The sequence below is a fragment of the Eucyclogobius newberryi genome, unplaced genomic scaffold (assembly GCF_026437365.1).
Source record: "Eucyclogobius newberryi isolate DKJ021-1_F unplaced genomic scaffold, fEucNew1.0.hap1 SCAF_20, whole genome shotgun sequence".
In the NCBI taxonomy this organism is placed as follows: domain Eukaryota; kingdom Metazoa; phylum Chordata; class Actinopteri; order Gobiiformes; family Gobiidae; genus Eucyclogobius; species Eucyclogobius newberryi.
In genome coordinates, this window is record NW_027315835.1 from 5,505,008 (window position 1) to 5,524,131 (window position 19,124).

General features: G+C 42.8%; 1 protein-coding gene across 4 annotated transcripts in view; it reads right to left on the minus strand.

Moving 5' to 3' along the window:
• Positions 1–4,122: 4,122 nt before the first annotated feature.
• Positions 4,123–19,124, minus strand: part of LOC140369229 (paired box protein Pax-2a-like) — a 63,870-nt gene continuing 48,868 nt past the window's right edge. For 2 of the 4 annotated variants that reach the window (XM_072456503.1, XM_072456502.1), the window contains exons 8-10: positions 7,132–7,233; positions 5,039–5,125; positions 4,123–4,256 (exon numbers count right to left, since the gene is read on the minus strand). In XM_072456503.1, the coding sequence (XP_072312604.1) occupies positions 4,156–4,256; positions 5,039–5,125; positions 7,132–7,233 (290 nt within the window). In that variant the 3' untranslated portion in view covers positions 4,123–4,155. Of the gene's footprint in view, positions 4,276–5,038; positions 5,126–7,131; positions 7,234–19,124 lie in introns of all 4 variants that reach the window. The other 2 variants (XM_072456505.1, XM_072456504.1) reach the window with 1 other exon arrangement.

Sequence of the window (19,124 nt, forward strand, 5' to 3'; positions counted from 1 at the left end):
CTTGTATTTATTTTCATTTAAAGTGAAAAAATAATAAAAAATTAAGCGTAAACTCAACTTAGGGAAAAAACACGAGACCATTTTGTAAAAGATTTGCGACACTTTTAATCATTTGTACAAGTGAATAATCCAGTGATAATACACGAACAACGTATTTACAGCGAGGTGCCGTCGTAAACACACAAATGTACAAAACAAAACATTAAATTAACGTAGTTTCTCCCTCCGCGCCGTCCGCATCCGAACTGCATAGACTTCGCACGCCGCGAGTTTGCCCCGAACAATAAATAGAATAAAGTAATATAAAACAAAACAAGGTGATAATATTAATTAACACTGTGGCGATTAAAATAAAGGGAACTAGTGTCAAGTCTTTGGCAAATGCGGTACATTCACTTTGACAGAAAAACCAACGTCGGACAAACAAAAGAAAAAAAGTCGAACGTTTAAGGCGTTTTACCGACACCAAAGTCCGAAAATGTGTTTGCGTTCAACCCCGAGACGTTTTGTTACTGACGGGAAGTGTTTTTGTATATTCAGACTTTTCTTCTAGGTGTAGTTCAGGAAAACGCTCAACGAAGAAAAAGAAAAATGGGTAATAAAATTGGAAACGACTCGTGACGATAACGGTCGTTTCTCCGTCACGTTTCGACGTCGGAGCGAGAAACGGTGCGATAACAAGTTGAAAAATTCTCGCGTGAATCGGGAAAATAACTTGTTTGTTCATTTACCTTAAACCTTTTTAGAAACGTGACAACATTTAGAGGTTTACGGTCACTATCCCATGTCGTAAGAGAAACAGATTGGCACAAGAAAGACCTGACACTGCTGTTAATGCTGAATAACAACATTACTGTTTTGGTTTAAAATATGAAATGCCATAAAAGGTGGGGGTGAATAGGAAAAAATCTTGAATTTAAAGATATCAATTTGAAACATTTGCTGTCGTTTACTCACATGAATGTAAGGAAAAAATGTATTACAAGTTTTTCATCATGTCTTGTTTTCATATAAAAATGAAGCATTTTATGTGTAAAAACTGCCAAAATTGCATATATTTGGGACGTTTAAATCTGAAAAAATGGACAGAACCAGCATTATATTTCTTGGTCAATTTTGTTGACGTATTAGATTTAAAAACAATAATAAACCGAGGTTTTTAAAAATATATATATATATATTTTTTTGCGTAAACTAGATCTGATTGAAAATTTGCGTAAAAATGACCATTTTGCCTTATTTATTAGACTTGAAACATTAAGAAATCAGGCTTGGAATTAGATATCAACAAATCCTTTTGTACGAGCCATCAAAATGTTGTTTAGTCCAAGATTGTAACGTTCAGTGCGTGTAGGAGCTACTTTAAGGGCCGATCTTTACGTCTCATTTTGACGTTACAATGTCCCAGAGAAATCTATGGACGGAGCTGACGGAATTATAAAAACAAATTAGGAGCAGATTGGACAACATTCTACAACATTCACACTTTTTTCCCACTTTTTCACGAGCGGCGACGCGTAAATCGGGCAAAAAACAGCAGCGTTTACCGACCGAGTCCGTTAGCGGTGAAGAATTGACAAAAACGTGTCCGCAGAAGGTTAAAAACACAAACAAACGCTGCCCGAACAACCGCCCGACGATGTCAAGAGGCGGAACGGGAGCCTCGCGGGGCGTGTCGCGCTCGATCCAGAAAAGACGTTTGTTTTGTTTTGCCGCCGTTTTCCCGTCAGTAACAGATCCGCGGAGTCGCACACACAAAAAAACGACCCATTTGCGAAAAACCAACAGATATCGTGTGTAGATTTTATGCCAAAGACTTCTCCACTCAACCAAAAGAGACAGTAGTGCACGTAAAACTTTCAAAAACAGCATTAAACCATTGTTAGAGAATGCCACAAAATGTCAATATGCGTCAGGATTTCTGCATAAACGTCGCTGCGATGTGGCGAAACCTCCCAAAAGAGTGCGTAAAGTATGGAAAAAATGCAGTTGCGATGAGGGTTTTTCATATTAAAACACGTTTGCAGTCCAGGAGATATAAAAAACAAACTAAAAAATCACTTTAAGAATATATTTCCTAGCTTGGCGCAAATGACGGGTTGTGTCTCGATTCCTTTTGACGTTGCGTTTTGATTGTGTTTCACAGAGGGCGAAAAAGAAGAAGAAGAAGAAGAAGAAGAAGAAGAAGAAGAGGAGGAGATTCATGCTTGATGTTTGGTCTGTAAAAAGTTTAGATCAAATGATAATTAGCTGGCCAAAGTCTGTGAGGAAAATCGATGCAAAAAGTGAATAAAAAGTGTGGTCGTTTTGTCTTTTTTGTTTCTTTTTTTCTTGTCGCTGCGCGTTTCACATGGCAAACTCCCGTTTTTGATTTTTCAAGTCAAGTTTTGGCTTTAAAAAGTGTCTTGAATCCTCCAGAGCAGGTTTTGTCCACAGTCCTGGTTTAGTCCTGGTTTAGTCCTGGTTTAGTCCTGGCTTGGTCCTGGTTTAGTCCTGGTTTAGTCCTGGTTTAGTCCTGGTTTAGAGATGGTTAGGCCTGATTTGTCTTGTAGATACAGCGGCAATAATTAGTCCAAGAACCACGGACCATGGTTCAGTCCTGGTTTAGTCCTGGTGTAGTCCTGGTTCTTGGACTAATCCTGGATCTCAAATGTGCATCTTGTGGTGGTGTTTAGTCCTGGTTTAGACCTGGTTTCTGGTCCCAGGTGTGGATTCTCAAGCCTAGCGGTTGTAGTCCTGGTTTTTGTCCTGGTTCTCGGCCTCAGATGTGGATCCCGAGCCTGTAGTCGTGGTGTCTGTAGGTGTCAGTGGCGCTCGTAGTCCTGGTTCTCGGCCTCAGACGTGGATCCCGAGCCTGCGGCGGCCGTGGTCCCGGGTCAGACCTGGTTCTCGGCCTCAGACGTGGATCCCGAGCCTGCGGCGGCCGTGGTCCCGGGTCAGACCTGGTTCTCGGCCTCAGACGTGGATCCCGAGCCTGCGGCGGCCGTGGTCCCGGGTCAGACCTGGTTCTCGGCCTCAGACGTGGATCCCGAGCCTGCGGCGGCCGTGGTCCCGGGTCAGACCTGGTTCTCGGCCTCAGACGTGGATCCCGAGCCTGCGGCGGCCGTGGTCCCGGGTCAGTCCTGGTTCTCGGCCTCAGACGTGGATCCCGAGCCTGCGGCGGCCGTGGTCCCGGGTCAGACCTGGTTCTCGGCCTCAGACGTGGATCCCGAGCCTGCGGCGGCCGTGGTCCCGGGTCAGACCTGGTTCTCGGCCTCAGACGTGGATCCCGAGCCTGCGGCGGCCGTGGTCCCGGGTCAGACCTGGTTCTCGGCCTCAGACGTGGATCCCGAGCCTGCGGCGGCCGTGGTCCCGGGTCAGACCTGGTTCTCGGCCTCAGACGTGGATCCCGAGCCTGCGGCGGCCGTGGTCCCGGGTCAGTCCTGGTTCTCGGCCTCAGACGTGGATCCCGAGCCTGCGGCGGCCGTGGTCCCGGGTCAGACCTGGTTCTCGGCCTCAGACGTGGATCCTGAGCCTGCGGCGGCCGTGGTCCCGGGTCAGACCTGGTTCTCGGCCTCAGACGTGGATCCCGAGCCTGCGGCGGCCGTGGTCCCGGGTCAGACCTGGTTCTCGGCCTCAGACGTGGATCCCGAGCCTGCGGCGGCCGTGGTCCCGGGTCAGACCTGGTTCTCGGCCTCAGACGTGGATCCCGAGCCTGCGGCGGCCGTGGTCCCGGGTCAGACCTGGTTCTCGGCCTCAGACGTGGATCCCGAGCCTGCGGCGGCCGTGGTCCCGGGTCAGACCTGGTTCTCGGCCTCAGACGTGGATCCCGAGCCTGCGGCGGCCGTGGTCCCGGGTCAGACCTGGTTCTCGGCCTCAGACGTGGATCCCGAGCCTGCGGCGGCCGTGGTCCCGGGTCAGACCTGGTTCTCGGCCTCAGACGTGGATCCCGAGCCTGCGGCGGCCGTGGTCCCGGGTCAGTCCTGGTTCTCGGCCTCAGACGTGGATCCCGAGCCTGCGGCGGCCGTGGTCCCGGGTCAGACCTGGTTCTCGGCCTCAGACGTGGATCCTGAGCCTGCGGCGGCCGTGGTCCCGGGTCAGACCTGGTTCTCGGCCTCAGACGTGGATCCCGAGCCTGCGGCGGCCGTGGTCCCGGGTCAGACCTGGTTCTCGGCCTCAGATGTGGATCCCGAGGCGGTGGTGGTGGTGCTGGTAGGGGTCAGTGGCGCTCGTAGGCAGAGGTAGCAGTGGCAGGGCCCGAGCCTCTCGACGCGGCACTATAATAATAAGGGGAACCTGAAAGTTAACAGAAGAACCTTTGAAACAGCAGACACACTACACTGACTCCACCTCTGCAGCACCGTCCGTCAACCTTTTTGAGTCGCACCGCACTTTTTATGGTTGAAAAGAGTCTAAAATATGACTTTTGAGACACAAAAAACGTTGTATTTTGTCCGTGCCACTGTCTGGTTTATTACTTTTGGCATCGATCATTGTTTTTACTTTTTTGGATCAGAAATTTGATAAAGAAACGTGTTACTTATAAGGAAAAAAAAAAACATAATAATCATAAAAAAATAATAATCATATATATATATATATATATATATATATATATATGAATACATGTGGTACTCGTTTCTGAAAAATAATAATAAAAAATAATTATCATTATTAATTAATTAATTATTAAGTGTTACTCATCATAAATGAAAAATAATAATCATAAAAAATAATAATCATAAAAAATAAAAAAAAAATAATAATCATTAAGTATAAAAAAATACACACGTTAATAACTTATAAAAAATAATTATAATAATGAATAAAAAATAATAATCATAAAATATAATAATCATAAGAAAAAAAGAATCATAAAGCATTAAAAAATAAATACACGTGTTACTCAATATTGCACATTTCTTTGGCAAACGCACTGAATCTACGCTGCCTATTTTTGACTCAAACGCCCGACTAAACGAAACCTCTGGAGCACAAACAGATGACTGGACTCTTAAAATAATAATAATAATAATAATACATCTGTTTGTACACTCACTTAATAAAGCTGGGTTGCTGAATCTCCACGCCTCGTTGTAGGTTGTGTACTGCGGATGAGAGTAAGGATTCCCCGAGAACTCGCTGCCTGCAACAAACAAACAAACAAACAAACAAACAAACACATAAACAACTCCCTCATTGCAATGCAGAGCTGCACGATTCATTGCAACAGAATCATTTGGTAATTTGGCCTAAACAGACACATACGAACAGACCTTTTATAAGAAAATGATCAGAAAAAAAAAAAGAAAAAGTAAACCATTTCTTATTTTCATTCATATACTACACTTTATTTGTGAATATTCTCCATCTAAAATCCTTCAGTCACGACATTTTAACCTTAAATTGGCTGATAATGTGTTTAAAAAGTCACTGTTCAGCAGAAATAATCCTTTGACCGAAATAATCATCAGTTATGGAGACTTTTTGTGTTTGACGGTTCATATTTCAGTCTCGTCTGTAATTTTAACGCTTCCGGACGTGTTTGAGATCCAAATCTTGACGGTACTTGTCGCGGGAAACTCCCAATTAGCACGTTTCCCGACTCAATCAGCCCCGGCGCCGATAAGTAAATACGAAAACGCCGACCGAATCGAGCTGTTAAACTATCAAATTTCACTCATTCCTCGTCATTCGCGGCGAACATAAATAAAAAAACGCCAGCTTTCCGCGCCGCCGACCAAGCGAGTAATTTATTTCTTTTTTAGGTCACGCGCAGGCAAACACCGTCACGCGGCGCGGGGATGCTAGCCGCACAGTATCCGCTCCTGCTAATAAACCGCCGGCGCCGCACGCGACCCCTCTGCGCACACACGTTGATGCGCGGCCGTAAATTTAACAGGAAAATCCCATCTTAGCTCAACGGGTCGAGATGTAACCGGGACCCGGGCTCGGCTGCTCAACACGTCCACGAACCTTTTTTTTTTTTTTTTTTTACGAGACGATAAAAGCGACGTCCTACACGAGGTGAGTGAGAAATAGGTTTGGTTTTTTTTGCACCGTTCTGGCCCCGTCACTAAATCTCAGAGGCGGCGGTGGAATTAAGGGGCCGTTATCGGGGTGACAAAGGAGAGGAAAAGGAGGGAAAGTGGGTTTGATTTGGCGGATGTGATTTAAGGGAGGAACGGGACCGAAAAGGTATTTAAAAAAATGTTTTGCCAACTTTACATTGAACGACATAAGGATTTTTTTTAAAACTCACGGTTAGATCGGCAAATTGTGCTTTTTATCGCTTAGGCTGAGAAAAAAATATGTGTTTGCCGTAACCCGACCGACCCAGTATAAACCTAGCCGACTGAAACATAATATCAGCATTTTGTCAAAATAACGCCAAATTCTTTTAATTTCTTATATTTCGCCGACTCACCGACCGTTCCTTTCAAAAGCACTGTGTAGAATAATTTTATAGCGCTGGTAAACCTATCTTTCATCCCAAGGGGCAAGTAACGCATCGCACGACGCGTACACGTTTACATTTTCGGTCCTCCATATGCTTCTGTATTGAACAGACCAGGCAGGATTGTACCTATATTTCCTATTTTTTTTTTGGGAGTGTCTACAGAGCCGCGAAACTGCCAGGTTATTTTGTGCCGCGGCTCCTGAAACTGCTGGGCTATTTGGCCGCGCCGGGTTAGGTCTTGGGTTTGGGGTTAGGGTTAAGGTTAGGGTTAGCCATGAGGCTATTTGACCGCGCCGCGGCTCTGTAGCCACGGCCTTTTTTTTTTGGTTTGCCTCTGTCGGTGCCACTGGTGTTGCCACCGCTCATGTCGTTCCGCATCATGGTGTCGCTTCATACAAAATTTGACCTGCGCTTTGCATTCTGGGAGGGAAACACGGCCAGCAGCGTAATCCGTCATTGACTGTTGAAGCCTGACCCCTGGCGGTCACTGCGAGTCGGAAAATGGCGACAATTTGGATCTTTTTTTTTTTTGCCTTCAAAGTTAAAAAAATAAGAATTTACCTACCGACCGACCCACTTGAAAAATGTTGGGTCGGGTTACAGCAAACAGAATTGATTTGGGGCAGCCTTATTATCCACTAAACGGTGAATCTGCTGTGTGTGTGTGTGTGTGTGTGTGTGTGTGACCGTACCAGGAACCATGCCGGCGAGCGTGGAGGTGGGGTAGCTGCCCTGGCCAGTAGGGGGCACGTGAGGCGGGTACCCGGGGAGCGTCGTGTTGGCCATGTCCCGACCTGGCGGAGACAAAAAGACACAAAGACGCGTGTACAGTTAGTTTAATAACGCGGCAGGATGATGCGTTACTTTCTCTCAGTCTGGCGTTCCCTCGTTAAGGTTTGGTGTTGGCGCTCCATCTACTGGCAGCAGGGGGAAATGAAGAAAAGCTAGCTTGCTCCCCGACATGCCACAATAAACGCGCGGCTGTGATTAACGTGATTGAGGCAGAAACGCACCAGGACCAGGGCACCAGAGAGCGCCGGATCCACCCCTTTGACGTCACGGACCTGGGGAACTTGAAACGGAGTGTTTTGTGAGGCTCAGACGAGGAAACAGGACAAAACGAAACAAGTTTGAATGAAGCACAACGCGATTCCAGCTTCGTTTTTCATGAGTGAGGGCTCAAAAAAGTGCTTTACTTTACTTTTCTGGCAGACGGTACAGTACTACAGGATCTCCACCGAGTCGTTAAAATCCCCAGTACGGCATTAAACACACCTGTCGTCACGGAAACAAGCGGCTGATGCCACTGGGCAAAATCGCGGGTCAAATCTGTGGAGAACGCCGGTATTTCAAGGAATTTTTGAGCCTTCAAAACACTCGAAACGCAAATCGATACGTTCGACGCGGAGAACTCCAGGCACAGCAATAGTAGAACACAAAAAAAGACCATAAAAAGCTAAATACTGCACCTTCAAACCGTTAAATAAACCAGAAAAATGTGAACAGAGTATGAATGTACCAGTATGTCGAAATCTGATCTTGTTACATCAAGCGTATAATTCCGTTAGCGTTGTAGCGGTGGCTGCGGTAAAGTAGCTCCTCTAATTAGATTCGACGCTCATTTCACCCGTTAAAATATGTTTTCCTTCCACCGCCTCGATGGATGTTCTGTAACTAAGCCGCCGCTTAACTCGCTCCCGAATCGATTCCCGTTTGCTCGTTGCGTTTTACGGCCCCGTTGAAAACTGCCCGGGAGCTGGAACCGCCTCCTCGGATCAATCTCCCGCTCGCAGTAAAAAAAAAAAAACAGTCGTTCCATAAACGCGGCGACGCGCCAGATGTTTCCACAGCCGGGATTTTGGCGTCGTCCAGAAACAACACGGGCAAAGTTTGAGATAAGCCGTTTGAAAAATACGAGCTAAGACGCGGCGCTCTTCGGCCTGATCGTCCTCACGCGCGCTCGCGGTTTAGCGGCTAAGCGAGCTAATTTAGAATCCTGTTGACTCTGGATTCACGCGAGCAGGAAATTTGAGGCGGGTAAAGTGGCCGCACACGACGGTCAAACACTTTGAGCGGGTGCGATAAAAGCGGCGCGTCCACGGCCAAAATAGGAGCACGATTTTGGACAGTTCGGAGGTAAAGAATGAGACGTTTTAAGGCGATTTGCGCCAGAAAAACGGTGGTTGAGCTTCTCGTTTAAGGGCAACATCTCCAGGACTTTTCCCCCTTCAAAAGATATCATATTTTGTTTTGAATTGTTCATGTCTATGGCAACGGTGACGTATTTTCAGCACATCGATGCTCATGCTACGCTAGTTCAGGAAGATTAAAGCGACTCTTTGCTCCTGAAGCCGGCAAAAATGTAAATTATGAATAATCAAGAGGGTTTTAGGTCGACGACAACACATCGAACATATTTCAGTCAAAGCCGTGTAATTGTTGAATGTGAACCTTTTGCCGTTTTATTTTAGAGAATAATTCAGTTGAAAGTGGCATCTGAGCTAAAGGCTAACTAACTTTAAGTGCTTCTGGATGAGCGCGGTCGTACACATGCCAGAGCAGTAGTTGGCGGCGTTTCCCTAAAAGTTTTACCCGATCTGTCCAATGAGAGCGAGCCTTTTCTCTCGTCGTCACTTCCGCAAAAAAACATGAAGCGACGGCGCCGTGTCGTTAGCTCGTGTGGACCGACAAAGAAGGGAAAAAAGCATCCGTACAAACAAAATCAACACGCTTCTCAAATGATCCATGAAAAGCAGCGTTTTCAAGGGCAGAATCGTCCGGTTATGAGTGGACGACGGGTCAAAATCGTGGAAAAATAGACACGCGTTTTATGTAGAGACCAAGCCAAGTGTGGACGTGACCTTAAGGTTCGTATTCATGGTCAAGATCAGCTCTTTCGATGCAATTCTCTCAGGTTATGGCAGCTGAACGTAGCCGAACACTGAACGCTAAGCTACGTAATTCACATTTTGATAATAACGCACAGCAACATCAACTTTCTTCAACAAAATCGTTGCAGATATGAAACAACCTGGCGTTTCGGACCGTCCGGGGCCCCCGCGTGACCCGAGGAGTTAACCCCGCCCGCCTGCCCACTGGGTCCGGCCCCCGGGTCGACAACGGGCTTCACCGCGAGTCTGTTTTGGCGTAATGAGGTCGTCGACGCCAAAACAAACCGCTGACTGTTGGCTCCAGAGCGCCGGACCTCGCTGACCCGCCGGACCTCGCTGACCCGCCGGACCTCGCTGATTCGCCGGACCTTCGCTGGCCCGCCCCTTTCATCGGTCAACAAGAGTCTTCCGAACGGGACAAGCTTCGGTCCACTTCAGTCGGTCTGAAGTGGTCCACATCGGAGCGAAACCACGATTAGGGACGTCACAATCACAATGATAAACCGCTGATGTGTCGGTGACAAAGTGCGCTTTGCTTCCTGTCGTCATTCTCTGCTTCCTGTCGTCATTCACCTGTTTCCATGACGTTTTTCTTCTTAATTTATCCTTTTTTTTTGTCCACCATTTTGATCCTGATGAACACGTTAAATGTAAAAGGAAAAGTGTCCAAATCCAACATTCTGGGACGAATCGGGCTCAGTTTGTTCTCCAAAACTAATAAAAAATGACCATAAAATGTAAAAAACAATTAATAACAGTTTCATATGGATTCCACCTGCACTTTTAAATTTTTTTTATGAAGTTATCAAGTCAAATTAGTGTCAGTTTTTGATGAGGAATTGTCAAAAACCAACAAATGCCCTAAACTAGTGTCAATCAGACCGGCTTTACTGCTCTTTAATGTGACCAGAGTTTAAATGTGCTGTTCCTCTGCGCATTGTTCACACTTATAATTAGAGTAAATCAGACACAAGAATAAAAGTACAGAGTCTAAGCTTCACAAAGAAAGGCGTTTTACAGAAAAAAGCCATTAATGTTGATTTAAAGCTGCAATATACATTTTTTAGTAGTCGACTGGTCAAATGATTACTTTTATTGTACATTGAGACGTTTTAAATACAATTTCAACCAAATAAAGGTTAAGGCTGACTACAACTGAATCTTTTTCATCTACAAATAAAGGCTAAGATTAATATTTCAATGTTTTTTCATATCCTTTTATTCAATTGAAGTTGCCATAGTGTCGTTCTTAAGCGTTTCCCACGTAAAGATATCGGCCATTTGTGATTTTCAGGACATTTAGCAATCAATATGTTCCGATTAGTTTATTTAGATTTGGATATTTCATGTTTGCTAATTATAGTTATTGACATTGTGAGCTGTCCGTACACGTATACTTTATTTTAGACAGGTTTTGTTCCGTTTCGACCACAACCTTTACATTCTTTACATCTACTTTCACGCAGCGTTTGGTTTCTCACGTTACGCCGCGGCTCTCGTCCGTTCTTAAAAGCGTAAAAAAACGCCGGGCACCTCCATTTACAAGGAGAATGAGTTCTCCACGAGCCGGTGCACATGAGCCAGAGCGAGCCGGAGCGAGCCGGGTGAGTAAATATTAAGTAAATATTCTTATCTGTGGATTAGAGCGGCGCAGAAGGACGAGGCTTTTGGTAAACCACAGCCAAGATGTGAAAGTGTGGTGTCTTTGGGGCCAAATAATGGAAGAAAAAGGACAAAAAGACACGTTGGATTATTGTTATCATTTTTATTATGATGATGATTATTATTGTTATTATAATAATATAATTCAATTGTCCCACATTTCCCCATGTGGGACAATAAAGGAATATCTTATCTTATCTTATCTTATTATTTTTATGATGATGATTATTATTGTTATTATTATTTTTATTATTATTGTTGTTGATATTATATTATTATTATTATTATTATTTGTATTATGATGATGTTGTAATTATTTAATATTGTAGTATTATTATTATTGTTGATATTATGATTATTTTATGATTATTTTTTTCTGGATGGAAAACTAAATGTTCAAATCACGTTTTAATGCAGCTATTTTATCTATTAAGAGCAAGAAAATCAGCCAAATTGATTCAGTTTTCCTAAAAAAAGACTATTATTAGCATTAAAGGTTCAATTAGACAACAACCGACACATAACTTGACATTGCAAGACATTAAACAGACTATTTAAAGTAAAAAAGAAGAAAAAAGAGGCCAAAAATGAAGCAAAAAGATCATGTATTTGTGCATAAATTCAGATTGACCAAATAAACTATCTTTCCCACACAATCTATTTAATTTCATTTAAAGTATTGTCCAAACACCTCATGCTGCTGCGGCTGCTGGACATGTCCCTGGTCAAAACGGAGGTAACCGGAGTCGATCCTAACGACCAACTCTCCCCGGACCCTCGTTCAATAGTCATTATGGGTCAATTGGGTTTTACGAACTCTGCTCCCGGCGCAAGGAGTCGATGAGCGCCCACTTACGAAGAGTTAGAGGCACTTTCCCCCTCGGCAAAACAAAACACCTTCAAACAGGTCAAGCGTGGACATTAAAGGGCACGTGGCGGGTTTTCACAATTTTCAAATTTTGACTTTATTTGGTGTATTTAAACCTGTTGTACATATAAATAATAGTTTTGTACCTATCGAGCGGGTATTTGTGGAAAAAAGTTGAAAAATCTGTAGGAATTAACATAACAATAATAATAAGATAAGATAATCCTTTAATATCACACCATCTCCAGTGTAAGCAGAATTTACACAAAATAAACTGCTTTTTTGACTCTCTAAACATTAATTCAACACAATAAAGGCGCTATCTTTTTTTTGGTGTTTTTTTTGTCAAATAGAAGTTGGTAGAAAAATCTGTATGAAATAACAGGAAGTGACATCACACCATCTCAATTTTATGCCGAATTTACACAAAATAAAGCTTTTTTGACTCTCAACAAAATAAATGCACTATCTTTTTTTGTTGTTTCGTCAAATAAAACAAATTGTGATATTGGATGAGTTTTGGCCTGGTGGTTTCTGGATAATTTCCTAGTGTGATATCATCGATTACAAACAGGAAGTAAAATTACAATTATTTAAGAAGCAAATGAATGACTGTCCGGGAAAAACGACAAAAAAAACAAACAGTGGGAACAAGAAAATGGTGATTTAAGGATCAATCTACCTTCTGTTTACAACGCTTTACTAAAACAATGGCAGAAATCAAGCCAATCAAAGCCAGAGAACGCACAAAGCAGATGCAAGGTGGACACTAGCACGACACAAATATCAAGTACACGACTTTAGCCAATTCTACTATTCAAACTGCTTCAAACAACAGGAGTCCTTGCGCCCCCTGCTGACGCTTTTCACACACCTCATATGATTAAAATGTGAAATCGCAACGTTAACATCTCCGAAAGTAGTTTAAAACGTTTAATCATTCACATTTTACACAGTTTTCCAGTTTTTGCTCGTGTCCCACTTTTGCTTCTTCCACTTCTGCATTTTCAACAATTAAAAAACAATTTTTTAAACGATATATACAATGGAAAAATGACATTGTTTAGATCCTTTTCGCTTTATTATTTAACGTAAGTGCGTTTTCTGCTCGTTCCAGTTTCCCGAAAGCCGTTTTTTCCCCCCCGAGCGTCTCTGTTGTTCCGCTGCGGTATTAGCTTGTTAGCGTCATTAGCGTTGTTAGCCTTGTTAGCCGTGTCCGGGCCCATTGTTGTTTTAACGGCGGAGCGAGACCAGCGCTCATTAAAACATCTCCATTTGTTTCTCTGACTCGGAGCCAGAAACCAGGCTATTTATTCTCCGTGGCCTCGTTTCCATCCGCGCTCAAAAGCTAACACACGTGCTCGGCGGTAAACGGTGTAGATTTACTGAATGTTCCCGACTAGTTCCACTTTAAACGATTATATTTCACAGTAACAGTTTTTTGAGTTGCCTGAACCACTTTGGCAATGTTTTTTTAGACTTTTGCATGGATTTTTGAACAATATATCTCAAATTATAGTGCAGAAGAAGTGTAAAATGACCTGGTTTATCAGTAATATTTGACAAAAAGGTATTGGGTTTTTTAGTTTTTTTGCATTATCTTGATAACGATTGTCAAAATGATAAATGTAAATATCGCACAAAACGTATAGGCAATAAAAAGATTAAACACAGAAATGCAGAAATGCAACTTTATGCTTGTTTTTATACACGTTTGAGGTCATATTTCAATGTTTTGATTTCTAATTTAGCATATCTATAATAATGGATGATTTTTAAATTTTTTTTTTTAATAGAAATTTTCAAAAAAAGAAAAAAAACATTATTATACATTTTCTATAACTTATTTACTTTTTTTTTTTTACCATTATCCATGATGGAAGGACAAATATTTTAAAATGCCCGGACAATGTCACCCGGTCCTCACAAATAACTAACTTTACAACACTTTAAGAGGTTTTTTAAGGATTAAAAGGTCATTTCCTAAACTACGACAATTAAAAATCGGGTTAAGCGCCTCATCTGTGTTACAAACCATTTCCTCTTTTATCTAACGACGTAAACGATTAAAAAGACAGCGCTCCGTGTCTTTTATTAAACCATCATTTTGCGTTTACATTTCCCTAAAACAAACAGAACGGAGGTGACCTTCTTTGTATTTGGCACACAGACAAAGTCATTTACCGCCATTTTTCTTTTTTTCCGTTCCCTCCTTTTTCTTTTGCGCGAGTATTAAATTTAGCATGACGGGGACACCTTCACGTTCAACAACAACACACCCCAGCCAAAGATTAACACACCAAAAAATGTCTGACCTCCGTTTTTTGGGGCGAACTACGGCAGAACGGGGCAATTCATCACCCGCACGAAAAACCTACACCCGCTAATTAATTACAACTGAGGGAAGAATGTTTGGAGAGGCGAATCGCTCTCGTTCCCCCGGCGCCGGTGCAAAGTCGTTCATTATCAAAAGTGTGCTCAAAGGGTAGCTGGCTCGGTCGTCGCGGTAACGGGTCTTGGGTTTCCTGTTCTCTGGCGCCGCGGGCGGGCTGTCCGGGTCTGACCGGTGCTCGCTGCTCAGTGGACGAGCGACGCCTCAGACTAGAGTGGGCGATGCGGAGGCTCGCGGCCAGGTTCGGGCGGACGAGCGTCGAGGGCGTCGCGTGAAGGGGCGGGGCCTGTTCGGGGGAAACAGTTTGGCGTCGCGCCGTATTTTTGAAAACGCAGATCGATATCAGTCGGGTTTGTGTAAAGAACTCGAGGTTTAAAGAGGCGGGGTCTAATCGGAGGCCCAGTTTGGTGTCGCACGAAACGCTTCTTCTTCTTCTTCTTCTTCTTCTTCTTCTTCTTCTTCTTCTTCTTCTTCTTCTTCTTCTTCTTCTTCTTCTTCTTCTTCTTCTTCTTCTTCTTCTTCTTCTTCTTCTTCTTCTTCTTCTTCTTCTTCTTCTTCTTCTTCTTCTTCTTCTTCTTCTTCTTCTTCTTCTTCTTCTTCTTCTTCTTCTTCTTCTTCTTCTTCTTCTTCTTCTTCTTCTTCTTCTTCTTCTTCTTCTTCTTCTTCTTCTTCTTCTTCTTCTTCTTCTTCTTCTTCTTCTTCTTCTTCTTCTTCTTCTTCTTCTCCTCCTTCTTCTTCTCCTTCATTTCCTCCTCCTTGTCCTTCTTCATCTTCTTCTCCTCCTCCTCCTTCTTCTCCTTCATCTCCTTCTCGTTCTTCATCTTCTTCTCCTCCTCCTCCTTCTCCTTCTCCTTCATCTCCTCCCCCTCCTTCTTCTCCTTCTCCTCTTTCTTCTTCTTCTCCTCCTTCTCCTCCTCCTCCATCTCCTTCTCCTTCATCTCCTCCTCCTCCTCCTCCATCATCTTCTTCTCACCAAAGTTCCAGCCTCATTCATGAACTCGTGGAGAGCGAGGAGTTGAATTTCAAACTCTCGCCTCCTTTGATCAAACCTTATATTCTCACATGAAATGACTTCTCATATCGACAATAGAAATTACCCCCACAATGTGCGATTGTCCTGCTCCTCCACATTCACGGGACGGCGCTGTCCTCGGGGTCAAAGGGGGACCATTTATTGAATCCGGAGACGGAGTTTTAATGGAAAAGAGGGTCCTGGGTTTGCATTTCGATAAGACGGACAATGGCCTCGGATCAGGTGTTTCTCAGGTGCAGGAGGAGGAGACGGCGAGGCCACAAAAGATTCACATCGCTTTGTCGTTTTTCGCGCAAAAAAAAATCTTTGGCGCGTCATAAATATTCAATGTTTATGCAAATGGCGGCGTACGATCCCTGGCTGTGGTGAGCTCGTGGCGTTTTTCAGGACTACGTTTAGACTAGACTTAGAACATATATAAGTCGCACTGGAGTATAAGTCGCACCAGCCAAAAAATGCATAATAGAGAATAAAAAAACATATATAAGTCGCACCCCGGCCAGAACTATGAAAAAAAATGAGAGTTATAGTCCGGAAAATATGATTCAAACGGTTGTGTTTCTTGCGCCGCTTCTTCAGATCTGATTTAAATAGATTTTTTTTTTACTCTTACTTGAGTCATTTCTTTGACCACTGCTTTGCACTCGAAGAACATGAAATCAAAGTAACGGTTCTCTTGCTCGAGCTTCTCTTATGACCTCTGCTAAACCGCGCAAAGCTAATTTCAGCGCTAGGACGGCAAACGGTCCTAAACAAATACATTCTAACTTCCCGAACGTGCCGGACGTGACGCGATTTCACTGGAGAAACTGGAGATTGACCTCAGAAAGTCGCAAAATACGACAAATCGAGGCAGATCCGTCAAAGTAAAAGCAGTCGGACACATGTTTAAACACGTCTGCCGTTGCGTTTTACATTATTTGCTCTGTTAATAGAAGATTACGACGGACGCTTGACGGCAAATCTTGGTTTTAATGATCAAATACTCACAGATATATTACATATTACACACATTTACCACGAATTAGACTTTTGTGCAGCTCAAATGCAACTGTGAGGCTAGAAAATATACGATTTTCCATCAATTTTCAAACATTTCAACCTGTAAATTCAAACTTGCCGCTTGTTTTTCATTACAAAGACGTAGAAACCATCAGTATTTACATATTGTGTCAGTTAATCTTTGAAAACGTGCGATCTTTTCGGTACTTTTCGCCCTTAACGCGACTGGTAAAAGGGCGAAACAGATCGCGTTGCCCTTTTCCACAAAATCCCATCTTTGGCACCGACCTCTTCATAAGTCATCCATTTTAATAGATTATGCAAATGAGCACACACACACACTCGCACGAAATCAACAAGATCAATCGCCGCGGTCGTCTAATTGCCGCTCGGGAAAAAAAAACAGGGAAAAAAAAAAACATTTTAGGGATGAGGCTTGTAATCTCCAAAACAATTAATTTGAAATTGGATCGCGGCCTAATACTGCGAAGATAATTTAGTCCCTTCCTTTTTTTTTTTGGCTCGACTTTAAACTCTTCCCGTTGCTTTATCGGCGAAAAGTAAACGGCAACAGTCGCACCTGAGCGGCCGAAGGAAGCCAAGCGCTCGCCGCTAACCAAATAGCAATTACCGCGGGGGGGAGAGTCGGCCATGTTGGAGAAGGGGGCGGGCGTCGTGTGCCAGTTCACGCGATTAAAACCGGTAATCCGTAAAACGTGTCATTTGGGCGTCGACTAAACTTCGAGGGAAAGTTGCGGCGTCGTCAAGCGAATCGGATTGGACTTTGATACGAGTTTGTGGAGGTGTAAACAAGAGAGAAACCTGGATAAACAAGAGGTTTATGTAAATGAAAAACTAGAGAATGTTGGTATAGATCTTAAAGGACAAATATTATGCATTATTTGTATCATTATCAGCTGTTAAAGGACACATATTATGCAAAATTGACCCATTTTCTCACTTATTTAACTCTGTTCTCGCTCTGTTCCTCGTCACAAACTCAGCTCGAGTCACATTTAGCTTCATTCACAGTTTGATGAATCCTGGTGATAAAGTCCTCTCCCCTCCGAGCCTCAGAAACACGCCGTTCTGAATCTCCTCCATAACTGGCTGTTTTTTTAAGTTCATGAATCATCTCCAGACTCGCTCTGAGCATTTCTCCCGCCCGGTCACAATCAAAAGCTAAAAAGGTTTAGAATTTAACTTCCTGTTTGAAATTGATGACATCACACTAGGAAATGACCCAGCAAACACTGGGCAATAACTCATCCAATGCCAACGTTTTTTGATTTGACAAATAAAAATACATGACAGTGACTTTATTTTGTTGAATTCGTGTTTAAAGAGTCAAAAAATGTGTTTCTTTTGTATAAATTCTGCATAAACTTTGACCGGAATGAGTGTCCCTGGTGTGATGTCACTTCCTGTTCTGATTTTATGCAGATTTTTCAACGTTTTCTCCACAAATACCTGCTAGATTGGTGTAAAACTATAATGTATAAGTACGACAGGTACAAATAAACCAAATAAAGTCAAAATTAGAACATTGTAAAAACCTGTCATAGGCACTTTAAGCAACAATGGACCAACAATAGTTAATGAACACATTATAAAAACTGCAGCTTTCCTCTTTTCTGCTCAATGTTAATGAATCAAAACTTTTCTTCCCTTAATGTTTGGTTTATAAGTCTTTTCCAGAGCGTCGTATCCTCGTCTTTGTCCAGGTTTCATAACGACGCACATCTGAATCAAAGGAACGCTCGGACGGACGTCGTAAACTTCAGCGAACACGACGTTTGGCGGCGGCAACAACGGAGCGATATGTCAATTAACCGAGCGAGGAGGCCATTAAGGGCTTCAAGGAGAAAAGAGACGACGCCAGAGCGATTTACAAAGACGAAGCCAAGATTCTACACCGAGAGCTGGCGTTTTTAGTCAGGGGCGGAAAGAAAACGCTTTATCGACAAAAGCGATCTAGTGTCTCTTTGAATTACCCGTGTATTTGACCCAAACTACACTTAAACAATGCATATATGAAAGTACAAATGACCAATACTGACCAAAGGTTTGAAAACAGGACAAATTGTTCACGTTTTCCGAACAGTTTTAAGACGATCTTGAGCTTTATCAGATCTAGTTTAATACCATAAAGAAACAACTCTTATTTTGTGTTGGTAATGACTTTAAACTACTAATACATAAGACCATCAAAGGTTTAAAGAATCAGGTATTGATCAATACGACGATATACTGCTTTGAGCCGGTATCGATACGAAGTTAGAAGTTGGACCTTTCGTGAACGCCGTTAGAACCGACTCGAGCGTTTGTCTGAACTCGAATAAGATCGTAACGTTTAATGTAGAAAGTGAAATTATGTCTGAAACTTTTGACCTGAAAAAATTTAATTCTTCGTAAAAACTTTGTGGCGTCAAATTCAGTGTCGAGAATCCGGAATGTTCTTTAGAATCGAAATGGAGTTTGACATTTACTGTGATTCCCGTAGATTTTTCCAACGCAGTGTTTGAATAATAAACTGGATTTTGATGATAAAAATGCAGGTTTTTAGTCAATTTCACTTATATTTTAATTTGGAATGTCATTAAACAATAAAAGTGACAAATGACAAAACACTAATTAGAGAAAGGTGTTTTTTGCAGTAGACATGTCAAAAAATGTAGTTTGTCACAATAAAATAATAAAAAAGAATGATTAAAAAAGAAAAAAAAATAGAAAAAAAGAATGAATAAAAAATACAGTACTTTTTTTATTTTATCTGTCTGTTTTTGTCACATTTATTGTATTTTCAAACATTTCATAAAGCTGATCACGAACTTGAA